Source organism: Phyllostomus hastatus, unplaced genomic scaffold (genome assembly GCF_019186645.2).
Source record: "Phyllostomus hastatus isolate PE091 unplaced genomic scaffold, TTU_PhHast_1.1 phas_contig_40, whole genome shotgun sequence".
Classification (NCBI taxonomy): Eukaryota; Metazoa; Chordata; class Mammalia; order Chiroptera; family Phyllostomidae; genus Phyllostomus; species Phyllostomus hastatus.
The window spans coordinates 10748361-10770214 of record NW_025333872.1 but is presented as its reverse complement, the minus strand read 5'-3'; the positions used below and the strand labels follow the sequence as shown (position 1 = coordinate 10770214).

Here is a 21854-nt window from a genome sequence, read left to right as displayed (position 1 = left end):
TACAGATGTCCTCCATATTCTAACCTTTCACACAGCCCCTACATTAGCCTTCACCACATTTTTGTCTGTGTCCATGGGCTATGCATACATGCATATAACGTTCCTTGGCTTAATCTCTTCCAGACTGGCCTATCCCTCTCCCCTCTGAGATCTGTCAGTCTGCTCCATGTCTCCATGCCTCTGGTTTTATTTTGTTTGTCAGTTTATTTTGTTTGTTAAATTCCACATATGAGTGAGATCATATGGTATTTATATTTCTCTGGCTTAGCATAATATTTTGCTTAGCATAATAATCTCTAGGTTCATCCATGATGTCAAAAAGCATTAGTGTTCCTTCTTTTCCAGCTGCATAGTATTCCACTGTGTAAATGTACCACATCATTTTTATCCACTCATCTACTAATAGGCACTTGGGCTGTTTACAGATCTTAGCTATTGTAAATAACACTGCTATGAACACAGGGGTGTAGTTAGTCTTTCTGACTGGTGTTACAGGATTCTTGGGATATAGTCCCAGAAATGGAATTCCTGTGTCAAATGAAGTCCCATTTTTACTGTATTTTTCAGACTATAGTAATGGTTGTTACTGCTGCTGTTGAGTTCTGTTTACATTTACACTGGTGAAATATTATGTTATTTATGTTATTAAATATTTTGCCACATTTTTAGCTTCAATATTTTTTTCCTATTTTCCTCCTCTAAAACCTAGGTGCGTCTTATGGTCCAAAAAATAAGGTTTGTCCTTGTTGTTTCTTTTTTTTTCTTTTTTTTTTTGCAGAAACTTCATGTTTTCCACAGTGACTGCAATAGTATGCATTCCCACCACTTGTGTACTAGGGTTCCCTTTTCTCCACATCTTCATTAGCATTTCTTGTTTGTTGGTTTATTGATGGTAGCCATTCTGCCAGGTGTGAAGTAACAATTCACTGTAGTTTTAATTTGTATCTCTCTGATGATTAGTGATGTTGAGCATTTTCTTAATATGTCTATGGGCCATCTACAGGTCCTCCTTGGAGAAGTAGCTATTCAGGTCCTTTGCCCATTTTTAAACTGGATTATTTGTCTTCCTGGTGTTAAGTTGAGTGAGTTCTTTATATGATTTGGAAGTTAACTCCTAATCAGATATATCATTGGTGAATATGTTCTTCCATACAGTAGGTTCCTTTTTTCATTTTATGATGGTTCTCTTTGTTGTGCAAAAGCTTTTCAGTCTGATGTGTTTATTTATTTTTGTTTCCTTTGTTATTATTTCTTCCTTTGTTTCCCCTGCCCTAGGAGAAATATTTGCCCTAGCAAATATATTGCTATGCAAGATGTCTGAGATTTTACTGCCTATGCAGTTAAAGGATTTTCATGGTTTCGTGGCTTACATTTAAGTCTTTTATCCATTCTGAGTTTATTCTTGTGCATGGTGTAAGTTGGTATTTTTAATTTTTGTTTGCATGTATCAGTCCAATTTTCCTAACACCATTTATTGAAGAGGCTATTTTTACTCCATTGTATGCTCTTGCCTATGTCAAATATTAATTGACCATAAAGGTGTGGGTTGATTTCTGTGCTCTCTATTCTGTGCTCTTGATGTATATGCCTGTTCTTGTGCCAGTACCAGGCAATTTTGATTACAATGGCTTTGTAGTATAGTTTAATATCTGACATTGAGATTCTTACAACTTTGTTCTTCATTCTCAAGATTGCTCAGGCTATTCAGGGTCTTTTTTGGTTCCATATAAATTTTTGCAATATTTGTTCTAGATCTGTGAAATATGCCATTGGCATTTTAATAGGAATTCTGTTGGATCTATAAATTGCTTAGGGTAGCAATACAGTCATGGTAGGGGACTTTAAACCCCCACTGACATCAATGGATAGATCTTCCAGGCAAAAAATCAAGAAAACAGTGACCTTAAATGACACACTAGGTCAGACAGATTTAATAGATATTTACTGAACATTTCATTCCAAAGCAGCAGAATATACATTCTTCTCAAGTAGACATGGAATATTTTCAAAGATAGATCACATGCTAGGACACAAAATAGGTCTTAACAAATTCAAGAAGACTAAAATCATATCAAGCATCTTCTCAGATCACAATGTCATGAAACTAGAAATCAACTACAATTAAAAAGCTCAAAAACATTCAAATACATGGAGGCCAAATAGCATGTTATGAAATAATGAATGGGTTACCAATGAGATCAAGGAAGAAATCAAAAACTACCTGGAAATGAACACACAACTCAAATCTATGAGATAGAGTAAAAGAAGTCCTGAAAGGGAAGTTCATGGAATTATAGGCCTACCTCAAAGTGAAAGAAAAATCTCAAATAAACAATATAACCCTACACATAAAAGCATTAGAAAAAGAGCAAGAAAAGTCTGGACTAAGTAGAAAGGAGAAAATAATAAAGATCAGAGCAGAAAAAAATGAGAGCACGAGACTAAAAAAATAATACAAAGATCAATGAAACCAAGTGCTGGTTGTTTGAAAAGATGAACAGGATTAATGAACCTCATCAAAAACTCAAGACCCATCAAAAAAACAAAGAGAGAAGACCCAAATAAAATCAGAAATGAAAGAGGTAAAGTAACATTAGACATCACAGAAATACAAAGGATTGTAACAAAGTACTATGAACAACTATATGCCAACAAGTTGTACTACCTGGGTGAAATGCACAAATTGAAATGTACAAACTCCTAGAAACATACAATCTTTCAAAACTCAGTCAGGAAGAATCAAGTTGGTACAATATTCACAAATCAATAAATGTGATATACCACATAAACAAAATGATGGATAAAAATCCCATGATCCTATCAAAAGATACAGAAAAAGCATTCGATAAAATCCAGCACCCATTTATGATGAAAACTCTCAGCAAAGTGGGAATAGAGGGATCATACCTCAATACAATAAAGGCCATATATGAAAAACCTACAGGCAACATTATACTCAATGGGCAAAAGCTAAAACTGTTTCTCTTAAGGTCAAGAACAAGATAGGGCCCTGGCTGGAGAACCAGCCTGCAAACGGCAGACTGAGAGGTTGCTCGTTTAATTCCCGGTCTGGGCACATGCCTGGAATGCAGGCCAGGTCCCCAGTTGGGGGTGTGTGAGAAGCCATGGATCAGTATTTCTCTCCCTCTCTTTCTCCCTCCTTTCCTCACTCTCAAAAAATAAACACAATCTTTAGAAAAAAAAAGAAAGAGGGATGTCCACTGTCACCTCTGTTACTCAACATAGTACTAGAAGTCCCAGACACACATATCAGACAATATGAAATAAAATTCAAATCAGAAAGGGGGACGTACAACCATCATTATTCACAGATGACATGATATTGTACACAGAAAACTCTAAAGCTTACACCAAAAAAACCCTAGTTTTAATAAATGAATTCAGCAAGAGCTATACAAAAGTAATATCCAGAAATCGCTGACACTTATATACAGCAATAATAAATTAAAGAGGAAGTAAGAAAACAATCCCATTTACTATTGCAAAAAAAGGGTAAGGTAGCTAGGAATAAATTTAACCAGGGAAGTAAAAGACCAGCACTCAGAAAACTATAGAACACTGAAGAAAAAAAAAAGGTGACACAAACAAGTGGAAGCATATACTGTACTCATAGATTAGAAGAATTAATGTCCATACTACCCGAAGCAATCTATAGTCAACACAATTTCTACTGAGGAAACATTCTGATTTTTCTTTTTCCAGGGTCATTTCTAAAAGTTACCAAAAGAACTTTTAATTTTGTAATTCTAACATCTTTCAACTATGCTAATGCTACTGGGGAATTTCAAAGGTTAAGATTCATATGACTTCCTCCTTAGATTCTTAAAACCACAGAAAGTTGTAAAAAATTATATTTCTCTAATAATCAGCACACACCACATATAATATATTTCTCACCTAAAATAGCCTGACATGTTCCTATCATACAGCTATCTGTTACTTGCTTCACTATTACCAATACAACTTTAGGCAAGAATTATATACTCCCTAACTAACTTTCAAAAATGTCAGGATAAAATGAGAAAATACATGCAAAGTATTTGCAAAGTATTAATACAAATAAAAGGTATTATTAGCCTATTAGCTATCCCTTCATTTTCATTGTCACGGTAACACTCTGATCTCTATTATTGTATTTTAATATTTTATACTTTTCCTTCTTTATACTTTATAGAAGGGAAAGTAGTTCCCTCTACTTTCTCTTCTTTACAACTTTTCCTTTCATTCAGATTGTCTGTAAATACTACTCCACATGCACTGTATCACTGGCTTTAATCTACACTTTCGGCCTTAAATCCCATTACCCACCCCCATATTAAAACTTTCATTCAGTCAACATAGTCCATCTAATTATTTTTACCACAAAATACCCTTTGCTGTTGCAATAGACTACAATGAGTATTCATCTAACTTCCCATCTTTAAAGACCATTCCAAGTGTTATTTTTAACATATTTTCTGAATATTTTTCTAAGATCCTTTAACACCCATCATTTTTACCACACATTTGACATTCAGCCATATAAGGCATTACAATTTATCCTCCTTTTTCCATGCTGTCATCTCCCCTCATAAATTAAGATGAGGGAAGTACTCTTCGCACACTAACACAAACATTTCATAGTTAATTACTAAGCAATTATTTATTGGAGTGCTTACTTTGTTTAATATCTCAATTACAAAGCAGCAAGTCCAATGGCATAGTGCTAAATATCAACAGACACTGATATTGAATCTCAAAGTTTATAACAACAAATAAGGCATTTGACTCTACTTTAGTCCCAAACATTGAAGTTGAGAATATAGAGAGGTACAATAAATATTTTTCTTCTCAATTTTTTTTTCCTTAGAGGGGAAGGGAGGGAGAAACAGAGGGAAAGAAACATCGAAGGGTTGCCTCTCACCTGCTCCCAAGTGGGGATCTGGCCCACAACCCAGGCATATGCCCTGACTGGGAATTGAACTGGCAACCTTTCAATTTATAGCCTGATGCTCAACCCGCAGAGCCACACCAGCCAGGACAAGTTTAGTTTCAACTTGGCCTAATTATTTATATGAACACAACAAGAATAGCAATTGATCCATAAAGGCTCCCTTAAATCTGCCTTGCTGGAATCTCAAAAATCTCTAGTGTGCACAAAAGATTAAAAAATGGGCCACATACTTAACCTGACAAGCTCAGGTGAGGCCTACGTGGTGGTCTTACAAGCTCAGAGAACTAAAGCAACCACATAGAAAACTTTCTAACTAAAAGGAGTTTGTGTGGGTAGTCACATCCTAGAGCAGTGTTTTTCCTTAACAAAGGTCAATCTTCACCTTAACTGGGCCTGTCTGTTGTCTTTTCCCACCTAAGATAACACACCTGATAAAATACCTTTGGAATATCAAAGTAATTTCCTTGCTCCCGCACCACACCCCTCAAAGCACCAACCACCCCCACAGCACAGACCAAAAATCCCCTCACTGTTATAATTATCATATTGTCAACTGTTAACTGTTCTATACTCGCAAGTAAAATTAGTATGTCTATTCCTGTTCCTTTTTTAACCTTTAAAAAATATATTTTATTGATTATACTATTACAGTTGTCCCATTTTCCCCCTTCAATTCTCTCCACCCTGCACACCCTCTCTCACCCACATTCCCCCCCTTTAGTTCATGTCCATGTGTCATATAAGTTGTTTAGCTTCTACATTTCCCATACTATTCTTATGCTCCCCCTATTTTCTACCTACCATTTATGCTTCTTATTCCCTATACCTTTTCCCCCATTCTCCCCATGAACCCGCTCCCTGCTGATAACCCTGCATGTGATCTCCATTTCTGTGATTCTGTTCCTGTTCTAGTTCTTTGCTTAGTTTGTTTTTAAGTATGGTTGTTAATAATTGTGTTTGCTGTCATTTTACTATACATGTTTTTTATCTTCTTTTTCTTAGATAAATCCCTTTAACATTTCATATAATAACGGCTTAATGATGATGAATTCCTTTAACTTGACCTTATCTGAGAAGCACTTTATCTGCCCTTCCATTCTAAATGAAAGCTTTGCTGGATAGAGCAATCTGGGATGCAGGTCCTTACTTTTCATGAGTTGGAATACTTCTTTCCAGCCCCCTTCTTGCCTGCAAGGTTTCTTTTGAGAAATCAGCTGACAATCTGATGGGAACTCCTTTGTAGGTAACTGTCTCCTTATCTCTTGCTGCTTCTAGGATTCTCTCCCTCATTTTAATCTTGGCTAATGTAATTATGATATGCCTTGGTGTGTTCCTCCTTGGGTCCAACTTCTTTGGGACTCTCTGAGCTTCCTGGAAGTCTATTTCCTTTGCCAGATTGGGGAAGTTCTCCTTTATTATTTGTTCAAATAAGTTTTCCACTTGTTGCTCTTCCTTTTCTCCTAGTATCCCCTATAATTCGGATGTTGGAACGTTTAAAGATGTCCTGGAGGTTCCTAAGCCTCTTCTCATTTTTTTTGAATTCTTGTTTCTTCATTCTTTTCTGTTAGGTTGTTTCTTTCTTCCTTTTGGTTCATTTCATTGATTTGAGTCCCAGTTTCCTTCCCATCACTATCGGTTCCCTGTGCATTTTCCTTCATTTCACTTAGCGTAGCCTTCATTTTTTCATCTAATTTGCGACCAAATTCAACCAATTCTGTGAGCATCCTGATCACCAGTGCTTTGAACTGTGCATTTGATAGGCTGGCTATCTCTTCATAGCTTAGTTGTATTTTTTCTGGGGCTTTGATCTGTTCTTTCATTTGGGCCATTTTTTTCATCTTGACACACCTGTTACATAGTGAGGGGCGGAGCCTCAGGTGTTGGCCCGGGCTGGTCAACCCAGTTGCTGGTTTGGTATGTGGGGGAGGGGTCTGAGAGGGAACAATGGTGCCTGCTCCACTCTCTGTGGGAACTCAGTCCTTTCCGCTTCTTCCCCCAAACAAACTGGGCCCTTCTGGTGCTGATCCTCGTGTTGGTGGGCTTGAGCACGTTCTAGGACCCTGTGGGTCTCTCCAACGAACTCTCCTATGAGGCTGGGAGTCCCCCCACCCCACACTCCAGGCCCCACTGGTGATCTTAATCGGCGCCTTGAGGCTTCACTTCCCCAAACTGGAGCCCTGGGTTGCGTGGTCAGTCTGGCTCCCCAACTTCGCCGGGTTCATTTCCAAGCAAATGTGGGACCCCCCGGTCAGCCGCCTTGTGTGCTGTGCCCCACTACACAATCTGCCGCCTCGCTGGGTCTGCCCACTGCCACCCCATGCCCAGGGTCTGCCAGCCACTGACTGCACACCCAGGGTTCGCCCTCTGCCGTCTTGCGTGCCCGGGGTCCACCAGCCACTGCTTTTTTGCTGTAACGCCTCTCTGCCCCTCCTACCAGTCTGGATGAACGTGTATATTTTAACTCCTTGGTTGCTGGACTTCCATACAGTTCAATTTTCTGTTAGTTCTGGTTGTTATTTTGTTTATAAATTGTTGTTGTCCTTACCTTGGTTGTGCAAGGAGGCACAGTGTGTCTACCTACACCTCCATTTTCACCGGATGTCTATTCCTGTTCCCTTTTTATCCAGTCCCAGAGATTGCCCCCTTTCTTCTCAATTTTGACTTAATTCTTAAATACTACAAATCAATGAGGTAAGGGTAAATTATTTGGTAACTTTGTACATGGAAAAAATGAAGTTAGTGCCCAAATCATATGTGAACAAAACAGAAAGCAAAACTGATAAAAGACTCAGATTGAAAATCAAAATTTTAAAATAAACAAAAAGGAGTATTTTTAAGCCTTCTCTGTTCCCAAGTTATAGTTAGACAAGTCACAAAAAGTGTTTATGAAGGATAAAAGACACATAAGCAGAAAGACAACAAAGGATTAGTATTTATAATACTACTACAGCATTAAGAACTATAGCAGGCTGAGAAAAAGAGCAAGAACTCAATAGAAAAATGGACAGATCTATATGAACAAACTATGCACAGGAAAAGAAACTTAAATGCCAATAAATGTGAAAAGACGTCTAACTTCAATAGTAAAACAAAAACCTGAAAAATGGTGGATACTACTATAGATCTGTAAGAGTAGGCTCCCTGTTCCTCTCCTACTGGTAGAAGTTTAAATTGGTATAATTACCCTTGGCTGGCATAGCTCAGTGGATTGAGTGTGGGCTGCGAACCAAAGCATCGCAGGTTTGATTCCCAGTCAGGGTACATGCCTGGGTTGCAGGCCACGGCCCCCAGCAACCACACATTGATGTTTCTCTCTCTCTCCCTTCCCACTCTAAAAATAAATAAATAAATAAAATCTTTAAAAAAACTGGTATAATTACATATTGAGAAATATGACAATATTTAGTACACATGAATATCTACATACTCTAGGATACAGCAAATTCTCTACTGCATGTAATACCCTACAAAAGAATGTTAATAGCAGCATTGTTTTTAATAGCTAAAAATTGGGAAATAGCCCTCAATATTCATAAAATATGGTAGAGACGTACAACAGAATATAACACAACTGTTTAAAAAAATAGTAATTAACTAGTTCTAAAGGAATTCCTACCATAAAACTACCTGTGTCTTCCTAAACATCTGATGATCTGCACACACATACACACGCCAAAATACCATTGATTATGTGAAACTTCTAAATCAAACACTAAAAATACTAATAATTGTATAAAAAGTTGGGTTTGGAGCAGACCAGTCTAAACCTATACAACTTTAGAACCTGAGCACTAAAAATGAAAATAAATATGTAATAGTAATTGGAATCTCAGAAGATGGACAATAACTTAGGACTGTCCAAGCAGTCATGACAGTGGATTCCTTGGGATCTAGTAAGTGCATAAAAATAGCCCTAGCTGGTATGGTTCAGTGGACTGAATGCTGGCCTGCAAAGCAAGGGATCGCTGGTTCCATTCCCAGTCAGGGCACATGCCTGGGTTCTCTCCCTCATTCTCCCTCCCTTTCTCTCTAAAAAAATAAATTAAATAAAATCTTTTAAAAATGCATGAAAATAATAAAGTGGAAATGCTGATTTGTGGATGCTGAGACAGTACAGACAGAAATGGAGGGGAACACCAGACATTAAGAGTCCAATGGTACTAAGACTGTAACTTTAAGGAAAATACCCAAGTATAGATAATCACTTAAACAAACAGACAGACAGACAGACAAGCTGAGAGCCTATCCCTTCTTTGCTATCACTGTAATTCTACACTCTTCATCACAATTCTCCTTACCTAGAAAATAAACTAACACGACTTTCCCAGTTACCTGACCTCATACCTGTATTTACCAATCACTTTTGAACTATCTAGTGTTACAAAATACACTGTAGCAGAAATGACTATATTAGGTATCCACACTGAAATCTCAGGTAAATCTGTATACAACTATGTATCAGAAGAGATAACATACAAATTCAGAATACAGGTGGTTGGGGGAGAGAGAAATAAGAAGGCAACAAAGAAATCAATATTATCTATAATGTCCTGTCTATTATAAAGTAACACTGAAGAAAAAAATGACAAAATAATGATGTTCTATACATTAAGTTCATGTATCCTTGTTCTATATTCTTTATAAAATATTTTTTTAAATAATGGAAAGATGAGCTAATATTGCAAAGGGACACTAAAATGGACTTGTTTGTCACAAAACAAATTTAATGTCTATTACAGGCTGCAAAAATGATTTGATCTTTCTACCCACCTTCCTGCCCAATCTGAGTATCACTGCTCTTTAGTACAGGTAGCCAGAACAGTAACAGGGATGTGAATTTTCTATAGGGAACTAGTTCTACATTCACTCCATAGTCCCATTTACAAAGTAACAAATGTACCTAATGTTCCCCTGAAATGCTTATTTTCAAATACACAATGAATTATTATAAATTACAACTTTCCCTTGAATCTTCACATATACATCTGAAGTGTTAAAGCAAATTGTTACTATTAACTGAACTACTGACTTTATACAGATTTCACTTGTTTTTCTACTAATATTCTTTTCCCGTTCCAGAATCCTCTCCAGGATACCACAAAGCATTTGGTCATCATGAATCCTTAGTCTCCTCTGGTGAATTCCAGTTTCTAGTCTTATTTTTCATGACCCTGAAATTTTTGAAGAGTACTGGTCAGGTATTTTGAAAAATGTTCCCCAATTTAGGTTTGTCTGATTTTTTCCCCTCAAACTTAGAATGGGATTATGAATTTAGGGGAATAAATACCACAGAGGTGAAGGGGATACATGTTATCAACATAAATTGTAACTGATAATGTTAGTCTTTATCACTTGTTTAAAGTAGTATTTGCCAGATTACTCCATTGTGAAGTCACTGTCTTTTCCCTCCATCTATTCTTTAGTCCAGCCCACTTCTGAAGGGGGCAAAGGTTGAGGGGTAGGATATGGGAAAAAGTATCTACAAATCTTTAGAATAATTCTGTATTAATTTATCCCTTCAACATTTATTTATTTACTCAGCCATCTATATCAGCATGGACTCATGTATATTTATGTTCTACTTTGGGTAGTAATCAAAGGTTACTACCTTTGTTATGTAGGTAGGTTATTTCTAGGTTATTTCGTTGCTCAAATTGTTCTAGCTCTGGACATTGGGAGCTCTTACAGGTTGGCTCCTATGTTCCTTTGACATGAGCCCATCATTTTGTTATTTTGAGCACTTCCTTACTTTATGGCACTACTAGGTACTCTAATGTCATCTTGTATTTTCCTTGCTCCAGCCGCAAAATCAGCCATTTCTCTAAGGAGTCCTCCTTCCTTTTATTGGAAAATGATATTTAGAAATCAAGATCTGAGCACTGGGTGTCTATCTACTACTGTGCCACTGCTTCTAGACCTTCTCGGCAGAAAGAGCTCAGAATTATATGTATGTGTACTAATGCATGTAAAGCACACACATACATAATTATTTGTGTATGTACCTATACATATTTTAAACTAAACATGAGTTCATACTGACATCCTGACTCTAATTTTGTGATTTATTTTTAATCTCAGACTGAGCTTCCCTCTAATACCTAGCACACTCAAAATGTATTCTATATTAGCAGGCAGTTCATTACACTCAAGTTCTACTATCAGTTGTAACAAAAAAGAAAAATAAAACACATTTCAAAATTGAGTCCCATGATAGGTCATTTCCAGTGCTGGGACTATACATGAACACATAATTAGAACTGTATACAAACCTGTTTTATTTATTTTTTAACCAATGTTGTATTACTTCAATATTCATTGACCCTTGAATAACACATATTTGAACTTTGCCAGCCCACTTAAGACACAATTTTTCAATAACTACTGTAAATACATTTTCTCTTCCTTATGATTTTTGTAGTATTTTCCTTTCTTTATTTTAATCCTCACCCAATGACACTTTTTCATTGCTTTTAGAGAGAGAAGGAAGAGACACATCAGTGTGAGAAAAAAACATAGCCCTGACTCATGTGGCTCAGTTGGCTGGGTGTTGTTCCGCTAAGTGAAGGGTCCCCAGTTGATTCCTCATCAAAGTACATGTCTGGGTTGCAGGTTTGGTCCCCAGTGGGGATGCATATGAGGCAGCCACTCAATGTTTCTTTCTCACATCGATGTTTTGTTCTGTTCTCCCTCTCTTTCTCCCTCCTTTCCCCTTGCTCTATTAAAAAAAAATCTTTTAAAAAAAGAGAAACAAACAAACATCATTCAGTTGCCTCCTGCACACACCCAGACTGGGGATGGTACACACCTAGACCAAAGATGGAACCTGCAACCTAGGTATGTGTTCTGATCAGGAATCAAACCCATAACCTTTGGCTATAAGATTAACACTCTCACCAACTGAGCCACACCAGCCACAGTAATTTCTATAATAACATTTTCTTTTTTTCAATTTAAATTACTTTATTGTTGTTCAATTACAGTTGTCTGCATTTTCTCCCTACCACTCTTGCCCACCCCATCCAAACCTCCCTCCCTCCCTTTCTCCCACCCTCCCCCTTGGTTTTATCCATGGGCCCTTTATAGTAGTTCCTGAAAACCCTTCTCCTCACGGTCCCCTCCCCCCTCTCCTCTGGCTATTGTTATATTGTTCTTAATTTCAATGACTGGTTATATTTTGTTTGCTTTTTTCTTGTTTCATTTACTTTGTTGTAAGAATACATGTAACATACAAAACAGTTAATTGTTCATGTTATCAATAATGCTTCTAGTCAACAGTAGGTTATTAGCAGTAAAGTTCTGGGGCAATCAATTATATACAAATTTTCAACTACACAGGGGAATCAGCATCCCTAACCCTTGTGTTATTTAATGGTCAACTATATTTTCTCTTGAAAAGCCACTTTCTATTAAAAAAAAAAGAGAGAGAGAAATGAGAGACCAATGTCATGGCTTACTATATACATACCATCAATACAACATTTTAAAAAGAAAACAGAAATTATGTGATTTGCCCTATATCACACCACCAGCAAAGGGCAAAGCTGGAACTTAACTATGTTTAAATCCAATTTTTCTACTCCAATTCCCACAGCCTCTGCATTACATATCATTTTAGGTGATAAGAAATAAGTCAATTTATAAAACAAAAAACAAAATCAAAAGTGAAAAACAAAACATAAAAACAAAAGTGACCTTCCCCCATAAGTTCAATTGCCTACTCCAGCTTTTCTCAGTTGTTCCAAGACAGAAAATGTAGTTAGGGAAATGGTAGGTAGTCCATCTTCTCTAAAACCAATTAACAGAGTAAAGTATGCATTCATATTTAGAGTTAAAACCACAACTAAAACATAAAACAAACACAAAGTTATTCAGGGAACAAATATTACTTAACAACTATTCTACAAGTTGGACAAGCAAATCAGACACACACTTTCGCCTTCCCAGAAGAACCCATAATTTAATGAGGCCAGGGATGTGGTTGGGTGTAAGAAACTTAATAGAGAATATAAGACAATTATAAGTGAAGTATAAATATCGAGATATCCTTTACTTTTTTCCCTTCTTTTAAAGGATTACTAATTTTATTAGTTTGTAATAGATTTGATTGTCTTCTGGCACAGGCGAGTAGAATGTTTACTAAAAAGGAATGTTTGGTTATAGTTGAAGAGTAACTGTTATTCTGATAGATTAACTGTTGCAATGCTGAAAAGCAACAAGATACAATAAAACTTAAGTAGAGGCAACAATCCTGGATTTCTTCTCAGATTCTGTGTTTTATTAGCTATCTGACAGTGGGTAAACCATTTAACCTCTCAGTCTATATGTCAGTATATTTAAAAGAAAGCTATCATTACCCTAACTACTTCACAAGACTTTTGAAGCCTCAAATGAGAATTTCACAGCAAGACGAGAAGTGCTCTTCAAATGCAAACTACTAATTACTTATTTAAAAATACAGATAGACAGGTAGATATATACATACAGATATATACAAACACAATGTTGTCACTTACGAGGACACCAAGAAACAATGACATAAAGTACAGAAGTACCTAGACCTCTAGTTTTTTAAATTCTGCAGGGTAAAAATTTATCTAGAACATTTAGTTATATACATAAATAACATTAAGATAAAATGTTAAGATTAAATCCCATGAAGCAACAGCTAGAAATTTAACTGAAAATACTTACCTTAACAAAATTATCAGGAAACATTCCTCTTTTCCCATTTAGTTCTCCTTCTAGCCATCCTTCCTCCTGTAGTTTTTTCACATTCCTGATGATATTCCCAACTCGAATAGTTAATTCATCATCATGTACAGCATCATAGTCAAACTCCACAATATAGTCAACTGAAAACAAAACAAAAAAACCACAATAAATTAATGTTTAAAATTTAACTCATAATACTATTAATCATATTACTAAACTTAGGAACCTGTTTAGCAACAATAATATTATACAAAAATATCAAGAATTTCCTCAATGATTTAAAATATTTGGCTACATAAGCAAATTTCTTGACTACCTTACACTGTACAAGTTTTAAGTAGAAGGCTCAATACCAATGTATAATGCACGTCATCAGTTGTTCTTATACTCAGATATTATACCCTTTGTGTTACGGGGGCAGAACAACTCTGGTCCCCATGATCTCATCTCTTGATAGTCATGTCCTTATGTAATTCCCTTTCCATGAATGTGAACATGACCTGTACCTGACTTCTAACCAACAGAATGTGACAAACATGATGGACTGTATGTGATGACAAGATTATAATGTCCATGTTCCGGCAACTCATTTGCTGACTTTGAAGATGCAAACTGCCATATTGTGAGCTCGCCTATGGAGAGGGCCACATGCAAGTACCTGAGGGAGGTCTACAATTGACAGCCAGCAAAACACTGAGGCCCACAGGGAACTGAATGATGCCAACAACCATGTCAGCTTGGATCCTTCCTCATGGAAGGATTCCCCATGGATTGGATCCTTGACTGCAGCCTTGCAGAGCACCCAGCTGGTCATGCCCAGATTGCTGAACCACAAAATCAGTGAGATAATAAATGCATATTGTTTTGTGACAATACTGTTACAGAACAATACAAAAAGAATACACCTTAAAATAAATGTTTATAAGGATATATATTTTGCCTCCTTTAAGTACAAGATTTGAGATTATAGGACATGATTTATACATACCATTAATATTTTACATGTTCAATAAAAGTAGTAACAGTAATAACTATTCCGATGGCACACTAGCCATACCTCCATTCATCCTTCTTCCTCTCATAAGAATAAGAGAAAAAAGATTATACATATGCAAAACCTACAACCAAAAAAAAGGAAAGGGAATATGGGCAGACACTGTTGGTTACCAAACCAACAGACATTCTCATACTGACTCCCCCTCCTTCCTTTCTCGCTGAAGTTTTACAAGTGAGGCCTCTCTCAGACCCAACAGGTCTAGTCAAGGCCAATATTTCTCAAAGAGTAATGTACAATTAAGTCATCTTACTTACTTGATCATCTTGTTAACTTGGGGAATCACGCTTAAATGCAGACTATGCATAAGTACATCCCAGGATACCTAATGTTGCTAGTCAAAGAGGAAAAAGTCTAAAGATAGCTGACTTATAATAATTTATACACACATACTCTGATGGGTTTTCAAATATGCATGTGATGGATGGATTCTGAGCAAGAGTTCTGGAAAGGTTTTATTTGCCCTTAAATCCTGCAGACTTTGGATGTTCTTTGATGAGAATGTAATGCCCAAAACTGCTACAATTATTTGAGACAAGATAAAGAGCAGGTATGATTAGGATGAAAGAGAAGATAAAAGTGACCTGGATCTTTGCTAAATTAACCAACCCAAGAATTACAATACCTTTAGATTTCTTGTTACAGAAGTAACTTTATCTTAACTTTTAAGTATATTTTACTCCGTATTTCTATCTGCAGCTGAAAACATCCCAACCTCAAAAGGGAACCAGTGAGAATTTTTTAATAATAAATTTGTGAAAATGGATCCATAACTGATAAAGCGAGGAACAGGAAGCCCAGAGAACTAAAAGAGATGCCAAACTGCTGTGCAGAACCACAGAAAGACCAGAAATTCACAACAGGAGGGCTCATGGGAAATGTAAACCTGAAAATAGGGAAATTAATCTCCATATGGAAGAGTTGACACCAATTATCAACCACAACAGCTCTAAGACAATAATGCTAAGTAGGCAGGCACTTTTCTCCTAAGGCAAAAAAACTAAAGGGTTAATCACATACATACACACACGTGCACACATAGTTTGGGGAAACCAGTATAGCTACTAAGAATGAGAGCTGGTTTCTTAGAGAAATGACTACTGATATTCAGAATTTAAAGGTCTCCAGAGCTATGGGCAGCTCCCCACCTGCTAAATGTAAAATAAAATTCTAAGTCCTATCAACATAAACAGAGTTCCCAATCAGCTTTTTACTAAAAGGAACCAGAAATCTTTGGAAATACAGGCAATTCCAGGGTTAAGGCAGGAAAAGTACAAAATAAGCCTGGAATATAGTGTTGTGTCACAAAGCAAGGAAGTTCTCAAAGATGAGGTGATGCCAAAGGACACGGAGAAGTGATATTAAAAGGCTCCTACTGCTCTGGCTGGTGTAGCTCAGCAGGTTGGATTGTCATCCCATAAATGGAAAGGCCACAGGTTCAATGCCCAGTCTGCCTAAGTTACAGGTTCAATCCCTGGTCAGGGTGAGCATGAGAGGTGACCAGTCAATGTTTCTCTCCTCTTCTCTCTCCTTCCCTTCCCTTCTCTAAGCATGTCCTTGGATGAGGAATCGAGGGAGGGAGGGAGGAATAAAATTAAAAGGCTCCTGCTGGCCCTATCAGAAAACCCTCAGCACCAAAATAAATAACAATAGAAACTGACTATACTCCATTGACTAAAGAAACCATTAAGTCCACACATGCATAAATAAATAGTTCTTAAATTTTATGGTTGAATTATGATTAAGTAGGAAAAGGTCCTGGTTTTTAGAAATTACACACTAAAATATTCTGAAGAAAGATCCTAGTCAGGAAAAAAGTTCTTTTTTATTTATTTCTTTTTAGAGAGGGAAGGGAGGGAGGGAGGAAAGGGAGGGAGGGAGGAAAGGGAGGGAGGGAGGGAGGGAGAGAGAGAGAGAGAGAGAGAGAGAGAGAGAGAAAGAGAGAGAGAGGGAGGGAGAGGGAGGGAGGGAGGGAGGGAGGGAGACATCAATGTGTGGTTGCTAGGGGCCGTGGCCTGCAACCCAGGCATGTACCCTGACTGGGAATCGAACCTGCGATACTTTGGTTCACAGCCCACACTCAATCCACTGAGCTATGCCAGCCAGGCACAGGAAAAAATTCTTTATACTGTACTTCTAAAATTTCTACATTATTTCAAAATTTAAAAAAATTTAAACATGTGCAAATTTGAATCCTCAAGAAATTTACAGGCATGCATCAAAGATATTGCAATTTCAGCCCTTACCGGTGTGGCTCAGTTGGTTTGAGTGTTGTCCCACAAAGCAAGGGTCACTGGTTCAATTTCTGGTCATGGTACATGTCTGGGTTGTGAGTTCAGTCCCAGTTGGGGCTCATTTGAGAGTTCACTAATCAGTGTTTCACATCAATGTTTCTCTCCCTGTCTCCCTCCCTTCCCCCTCTTTGAAAATGAATTAAAATCTTTTTTAAAAAGACATTGCAGGTTCAGTTCCAGACCACTGCAAAAAGACAATACTACAATGAAACAAGTGATACAAATTAGTAAGACAACAATGAAGTTTGCCATATCAATTGAGTCTTCCTTTCACGAACGATTTCTATATACATTGCAATGCTGTTTGATAGCATTTTCCCCATAAAACTTCTTTCACATATACAGGCTCCACTTCTAATTCTAGTTGTCTAACTATTTCCACCACCTTGGCAGTTACTTCCTCCACTGAAGTCTTGAACCCCTCAGTCACCCACATTAGTTGTAATCAATTTCTTCAAACTCATGTTAATGTTATTATTTTGACCTCTTCCCATGAATCAAGAATGTTTTTAATGATATCTAAAATCGTGAATTATTTCCAGATTTTCAATTTATTTTGCCCAGTTCCATCAGAGGAATTACTATCTATGGCAGCCACAGTCTTCCAAAATGTATTTCTTAAATAATAAGACTTAAAAGTCAAAATTACTTCTTCACTCACTGGCTACAGGATGAACACTGTCTTGGCAGGCATGAAAACATTAATCTCCTTTTACATCTCCAGTCTTGGGTGAGGAGGAGCATTGTCAATGAGCAGTAATAGTTTAAAAGGAATCTGTTTTTCTGAGTAGTAAGTCTCCACAATGGGCAGAAAATATTCAGTAACATTGTTGTAAATGGGTATGCTGTCATCCAGGCTTTGTTGTTCCTTTTGTAGAGCACAGGCAAAGTAGATTTAGCATAATCTTAAGGCTCTAGAATTTTCATAGTAAAAAGAGCACTGACTTCAACTTAGAGTCACCAGCTGCTTTAGCCCCTAACAAGACAACCAGCTGATCATTTGAAGCCAGGCACTAACTTACCCTCTCTCTCTAGCTATTAAAGTCCTAGATGGCATCATCTTCCAATACAAGGTTATTTCATGTACATTGAAAATCTGGTGTTTATATACACCAGATATATGAACCAATTGGTTATATATGAACCAATCTTCATTAATTCTCTTAGCTAAATTTCTGGACACTTTGCTGAAGCTTCTACATCATCATTTGCTGCTTCACCTTGCACTTTTATGTTATGAAGATGGCTTCTTTCCTTAAACCTCATGAACCTCTGCTAGCATCAAACTTTTCTTCTGCAGCTTCCTCACCTCCCTCAGCCTTCACAGAAATGAAGAGAGTTAGGCACTTATTCTGAATTAGGCTTTGGGTTAAAGGAATGTTATGGCTGGTTTGATCTTGTATCCAGATCACTAAAACTTTGTCCATATCAGCAATAAGACTATTTCACTTTCTATCATTTGTGTTCACTGGACAATTTTAATTTCCTTCAAGAACTTTCCCTTTGCACTCACAACTTGGCTAACTGGAGCAAGAGACCTAACTTTTGGTATATTTTGGTTCAACATGCCTTCCTTACTAAGCTCAATCATTTATAAAGGCTTTGGATTTAAAGTGAAAGACTGCTATTCTTCCATTCACTTGAACACTTAGAGGCCATTGCGGGGTAATTAATTGGCTTAATTTCAATGATTTATTGAAAAGGTATCTTTGTTTACCTGGAAACTGCACCAAACATTCTAACAATGCAATTATGTTGAAGGCTTTGGGCCATGCAATATCCGTTCTACCTCTATAGGGGCTGGAGACTAAAGAGCAGTGACAAGGGTAGTCAACTATACCTTCTCAGCAAAACTGGACACCAAGGCTCAGGTGAGCTTCCCTGGTTGGCAATACTCTGCATAATGCTACATATCATTATCAAGTGGAGTTAATACTGCCCATGATTCTGGGGAGAAGACCACAGGAAGCTCTAGGCCTGGAACCTTCCTGGACTCTGCCCCATGCTTTGCTTCCCTTAGCTGATTTTAATGTGTATCCTATTACCATAAGAAACCATAGCCAAGAGTATGACTGCTTTCAGTGAGTTCCCTGAATCCTTCTAGTAAGTTATTGAACATTAGGGTAGTTCTCAGGACCCCCAAACTCTGCAGTTGGTGTCAGAAATGAGGGCAGTCTTATAAATGGTAACCCATACTGTAGCACTTTTCTACAATATACATATATAAAAATAAGTTACTAAAAAAACTATAGCCACCAGATCTTATGTAACTGAAAAGTTAAAACTATTTAAGTAAGATCTTATTTAATACTAGAGTTTGGTACACAACTATGTGCAGATCATCATTCCAAGAATTGGCACATTCCATATTTTAAAAACTCAAAAAACTCACTCTTTCATTGAAAACTGGCATGTTAGAAAGTAAATTAACAATACTCCACCACTTAAAACAACTGTGTTTTACTAAATTAAGAAAGGGATTTGCATAGAGTATCTGCTTAAAGTGAAGAAATAAATGTTGCCCTGGTCTGGTTAGAGAGTCATCCTGATGTGCCAAGGTTATGGTTTCGATTGCCAGTCAGGACACATATATTAATCAACCAATAAATGTATAAATAAGTGTAACAAAAAATGAATGTTTCTCTCTCTAAAAATCAATTTAAAAAAAGTAATGGCTAAATAAAAATGGGGGCAATATATACATACTGATAAATGCTGCAGTATTATGAAAGTATACAGACTCTATCACTGATGGCTCTTCCACCTGACCCACTCTTTTATCAAACCAATCATATAAGATTAAAGTTTTTGTATGTGGATTACTCATCTTTCATTTCAAATGTGATCATCATTGAAAGAGAAAGTGAAATTTAAATTAATTACTTAGGTCCTTATCAGTTTATTTTTAAAGTGTGAAGAAAGCAACCCAAATTGATCATATATCACATTTTAGCATTTATGTGACATGTTAAATAGACTTTACGATATGACATCAAAAAAGTGATGAAACATTAGACAATTTAGACCAACAGTCCCAGAAAAAAAAAAAACAATTAAAAAATCTGGATGGAATATAAAATCACCTTCTTAAAGATTTAAAACTGAAAATATAATAATAGAATCAGTTGAAAGAAATCCAGATGAGGAATGGAACTGAGAAAGCTAATTATAATACTGTGGTTCTTTTGCCCTAGGAAGTACTGCCAAGTCTAAAGACATGACTGAGGGGCTAGACTGTACTTTTAAAAGTTCTGTGACGCCAGGGTATAAGACTGGAGTCCCAGGACTATCAAGGGTAGTACCTCTGAGAGACCATACACGCAAATGTGGATCCTAAACAAGTGCACACAGGCACTGGAGTCCAGTTTAATATTATTTGGATGACTCAGGACACATCATATCTTGACTGTGGGATTGTGGTTCCAGATAAAACAGAAGTAACCAAAATCTTCTCCAGGAAGATATCCTAGACCCCAAATTGTGTCAATTTTTTTAAAATTTATAACATCCAGAGACAAAAAAGACAACCAGACATGTAAAGTAACAAAAAAATATAAATAAGTACCTACAGAAACAAACAAAAGAAAAATTCCAATAAACTCCAGATACTGAACTCATCAGATACAGACTTTAAAACAATAACATTTCCATGTTTAGATATAAAAGTTCTGCTTGAAAAACTGACACACAGCTAAATATTGCACATAGTGAGAATTTACACTAGAAAAAGAACCACAAAAATATTCTCAAACTGAGGAAGACAATAACCAAAATTAGGAACTCAACAAATGAGTTTTTTTAAAGTATACTAGACATAGCCACAGAAAACTAGCTAAAATGAAAACAGGTAAAAAGAAACTAACCAAAATCAAGCTGAGAAAAACAAACATATGGGAAATATAAAAGAGAATGTAAGAGACATAGAAGATAAGGCAGTCTAACATGTTCAATTGGAGTCCCAGAAGAATATAAAAGGTAAATAGCTGAAAGGTTAATAGCTATGAATTCACCAAACTGATAAATGACATCAATCCATGGAGTCAGGAGGTCTAAGCTATTCCAAGGGGTTAAACAAAAAGAAATCTGTAAATTACAAGTAGTAAATTACAAAAACAAAAAATCAAAGACAAAGAGATAAAACATCTTAGATAGGCAAGTTAAAAAGGAGAGGTTACATAAAAAGCAACACATATGAACAGCTCCCAGCAGCAACAGAAGCGAGAAGCCACAGGATTTAGTGTCTCAATGTACAGAAAGAAAATAACTTGAAATCATAAAGACTATACCAGAGAATATACCCCTAAAAACAATAGAAAAAATAAACACTCCTGACAAGCAAAAGCTGGGAGGAACTAAAAGAAACTGTAAAGGATATCCTCTGAGCAAAGCTCCAATATGTAAAAGATCCAATATGAAAAGTGTCAGAAAGGTGAAAAGTAAAAGAAGTGGTAAATATATAGGTATACAAACACTGAGTAAAATAGTTACACAAAAATTAATGCAAAATGCATTAAAGACTTGAATGTAAAACCTGAAACCATAAAACACCTATAAGAAAATAGGCAGTAACCTCCTTGACATCAATCCTGGCAGATTTTTCAGAGTTGACCTCAAAAGCAAAAGCAACAAAAGCAAAATGAACAAATGGGACTTTATAAAATTAAAAAGCTTCCCCACAGCAAATAAACCCATCAACAAAATGAAAATGTAATCTACCAAATGGGAGAAAATATTTGCAAATCACATATCTGATAAGAAGTTAACATCCAAAATGTATCAAGAGCTCACAACTCAACAGGAAAAAAAAATCCTATTAAAAAAAAGGGCAGAGGATCTGAAT

At 36.5% G+C, this 21854-nt stretch overlaps 1 protein-coding gene across 1 annotated transcript in view; it reads right to left on the bottom strand.

The window, feature by feature from the left end:
* The window catches only part of LOC123821519 (CD2 associated protein), a 137031-nt gene that overhangs the window by 92052 nt on the left and 23125 nt on the right, over positions 1-21854 (bottom strand). Inside the window, exon 2 of the mRNA XM_045842930.1 lies at positions 13646-13806. Coding sequence (XP_045698886.1) covers positions 13646-13806 — 161 coding nt within the window. The remainder of the gene's footprint in view (positions 1-13645; positions 13807-21854) is intronic.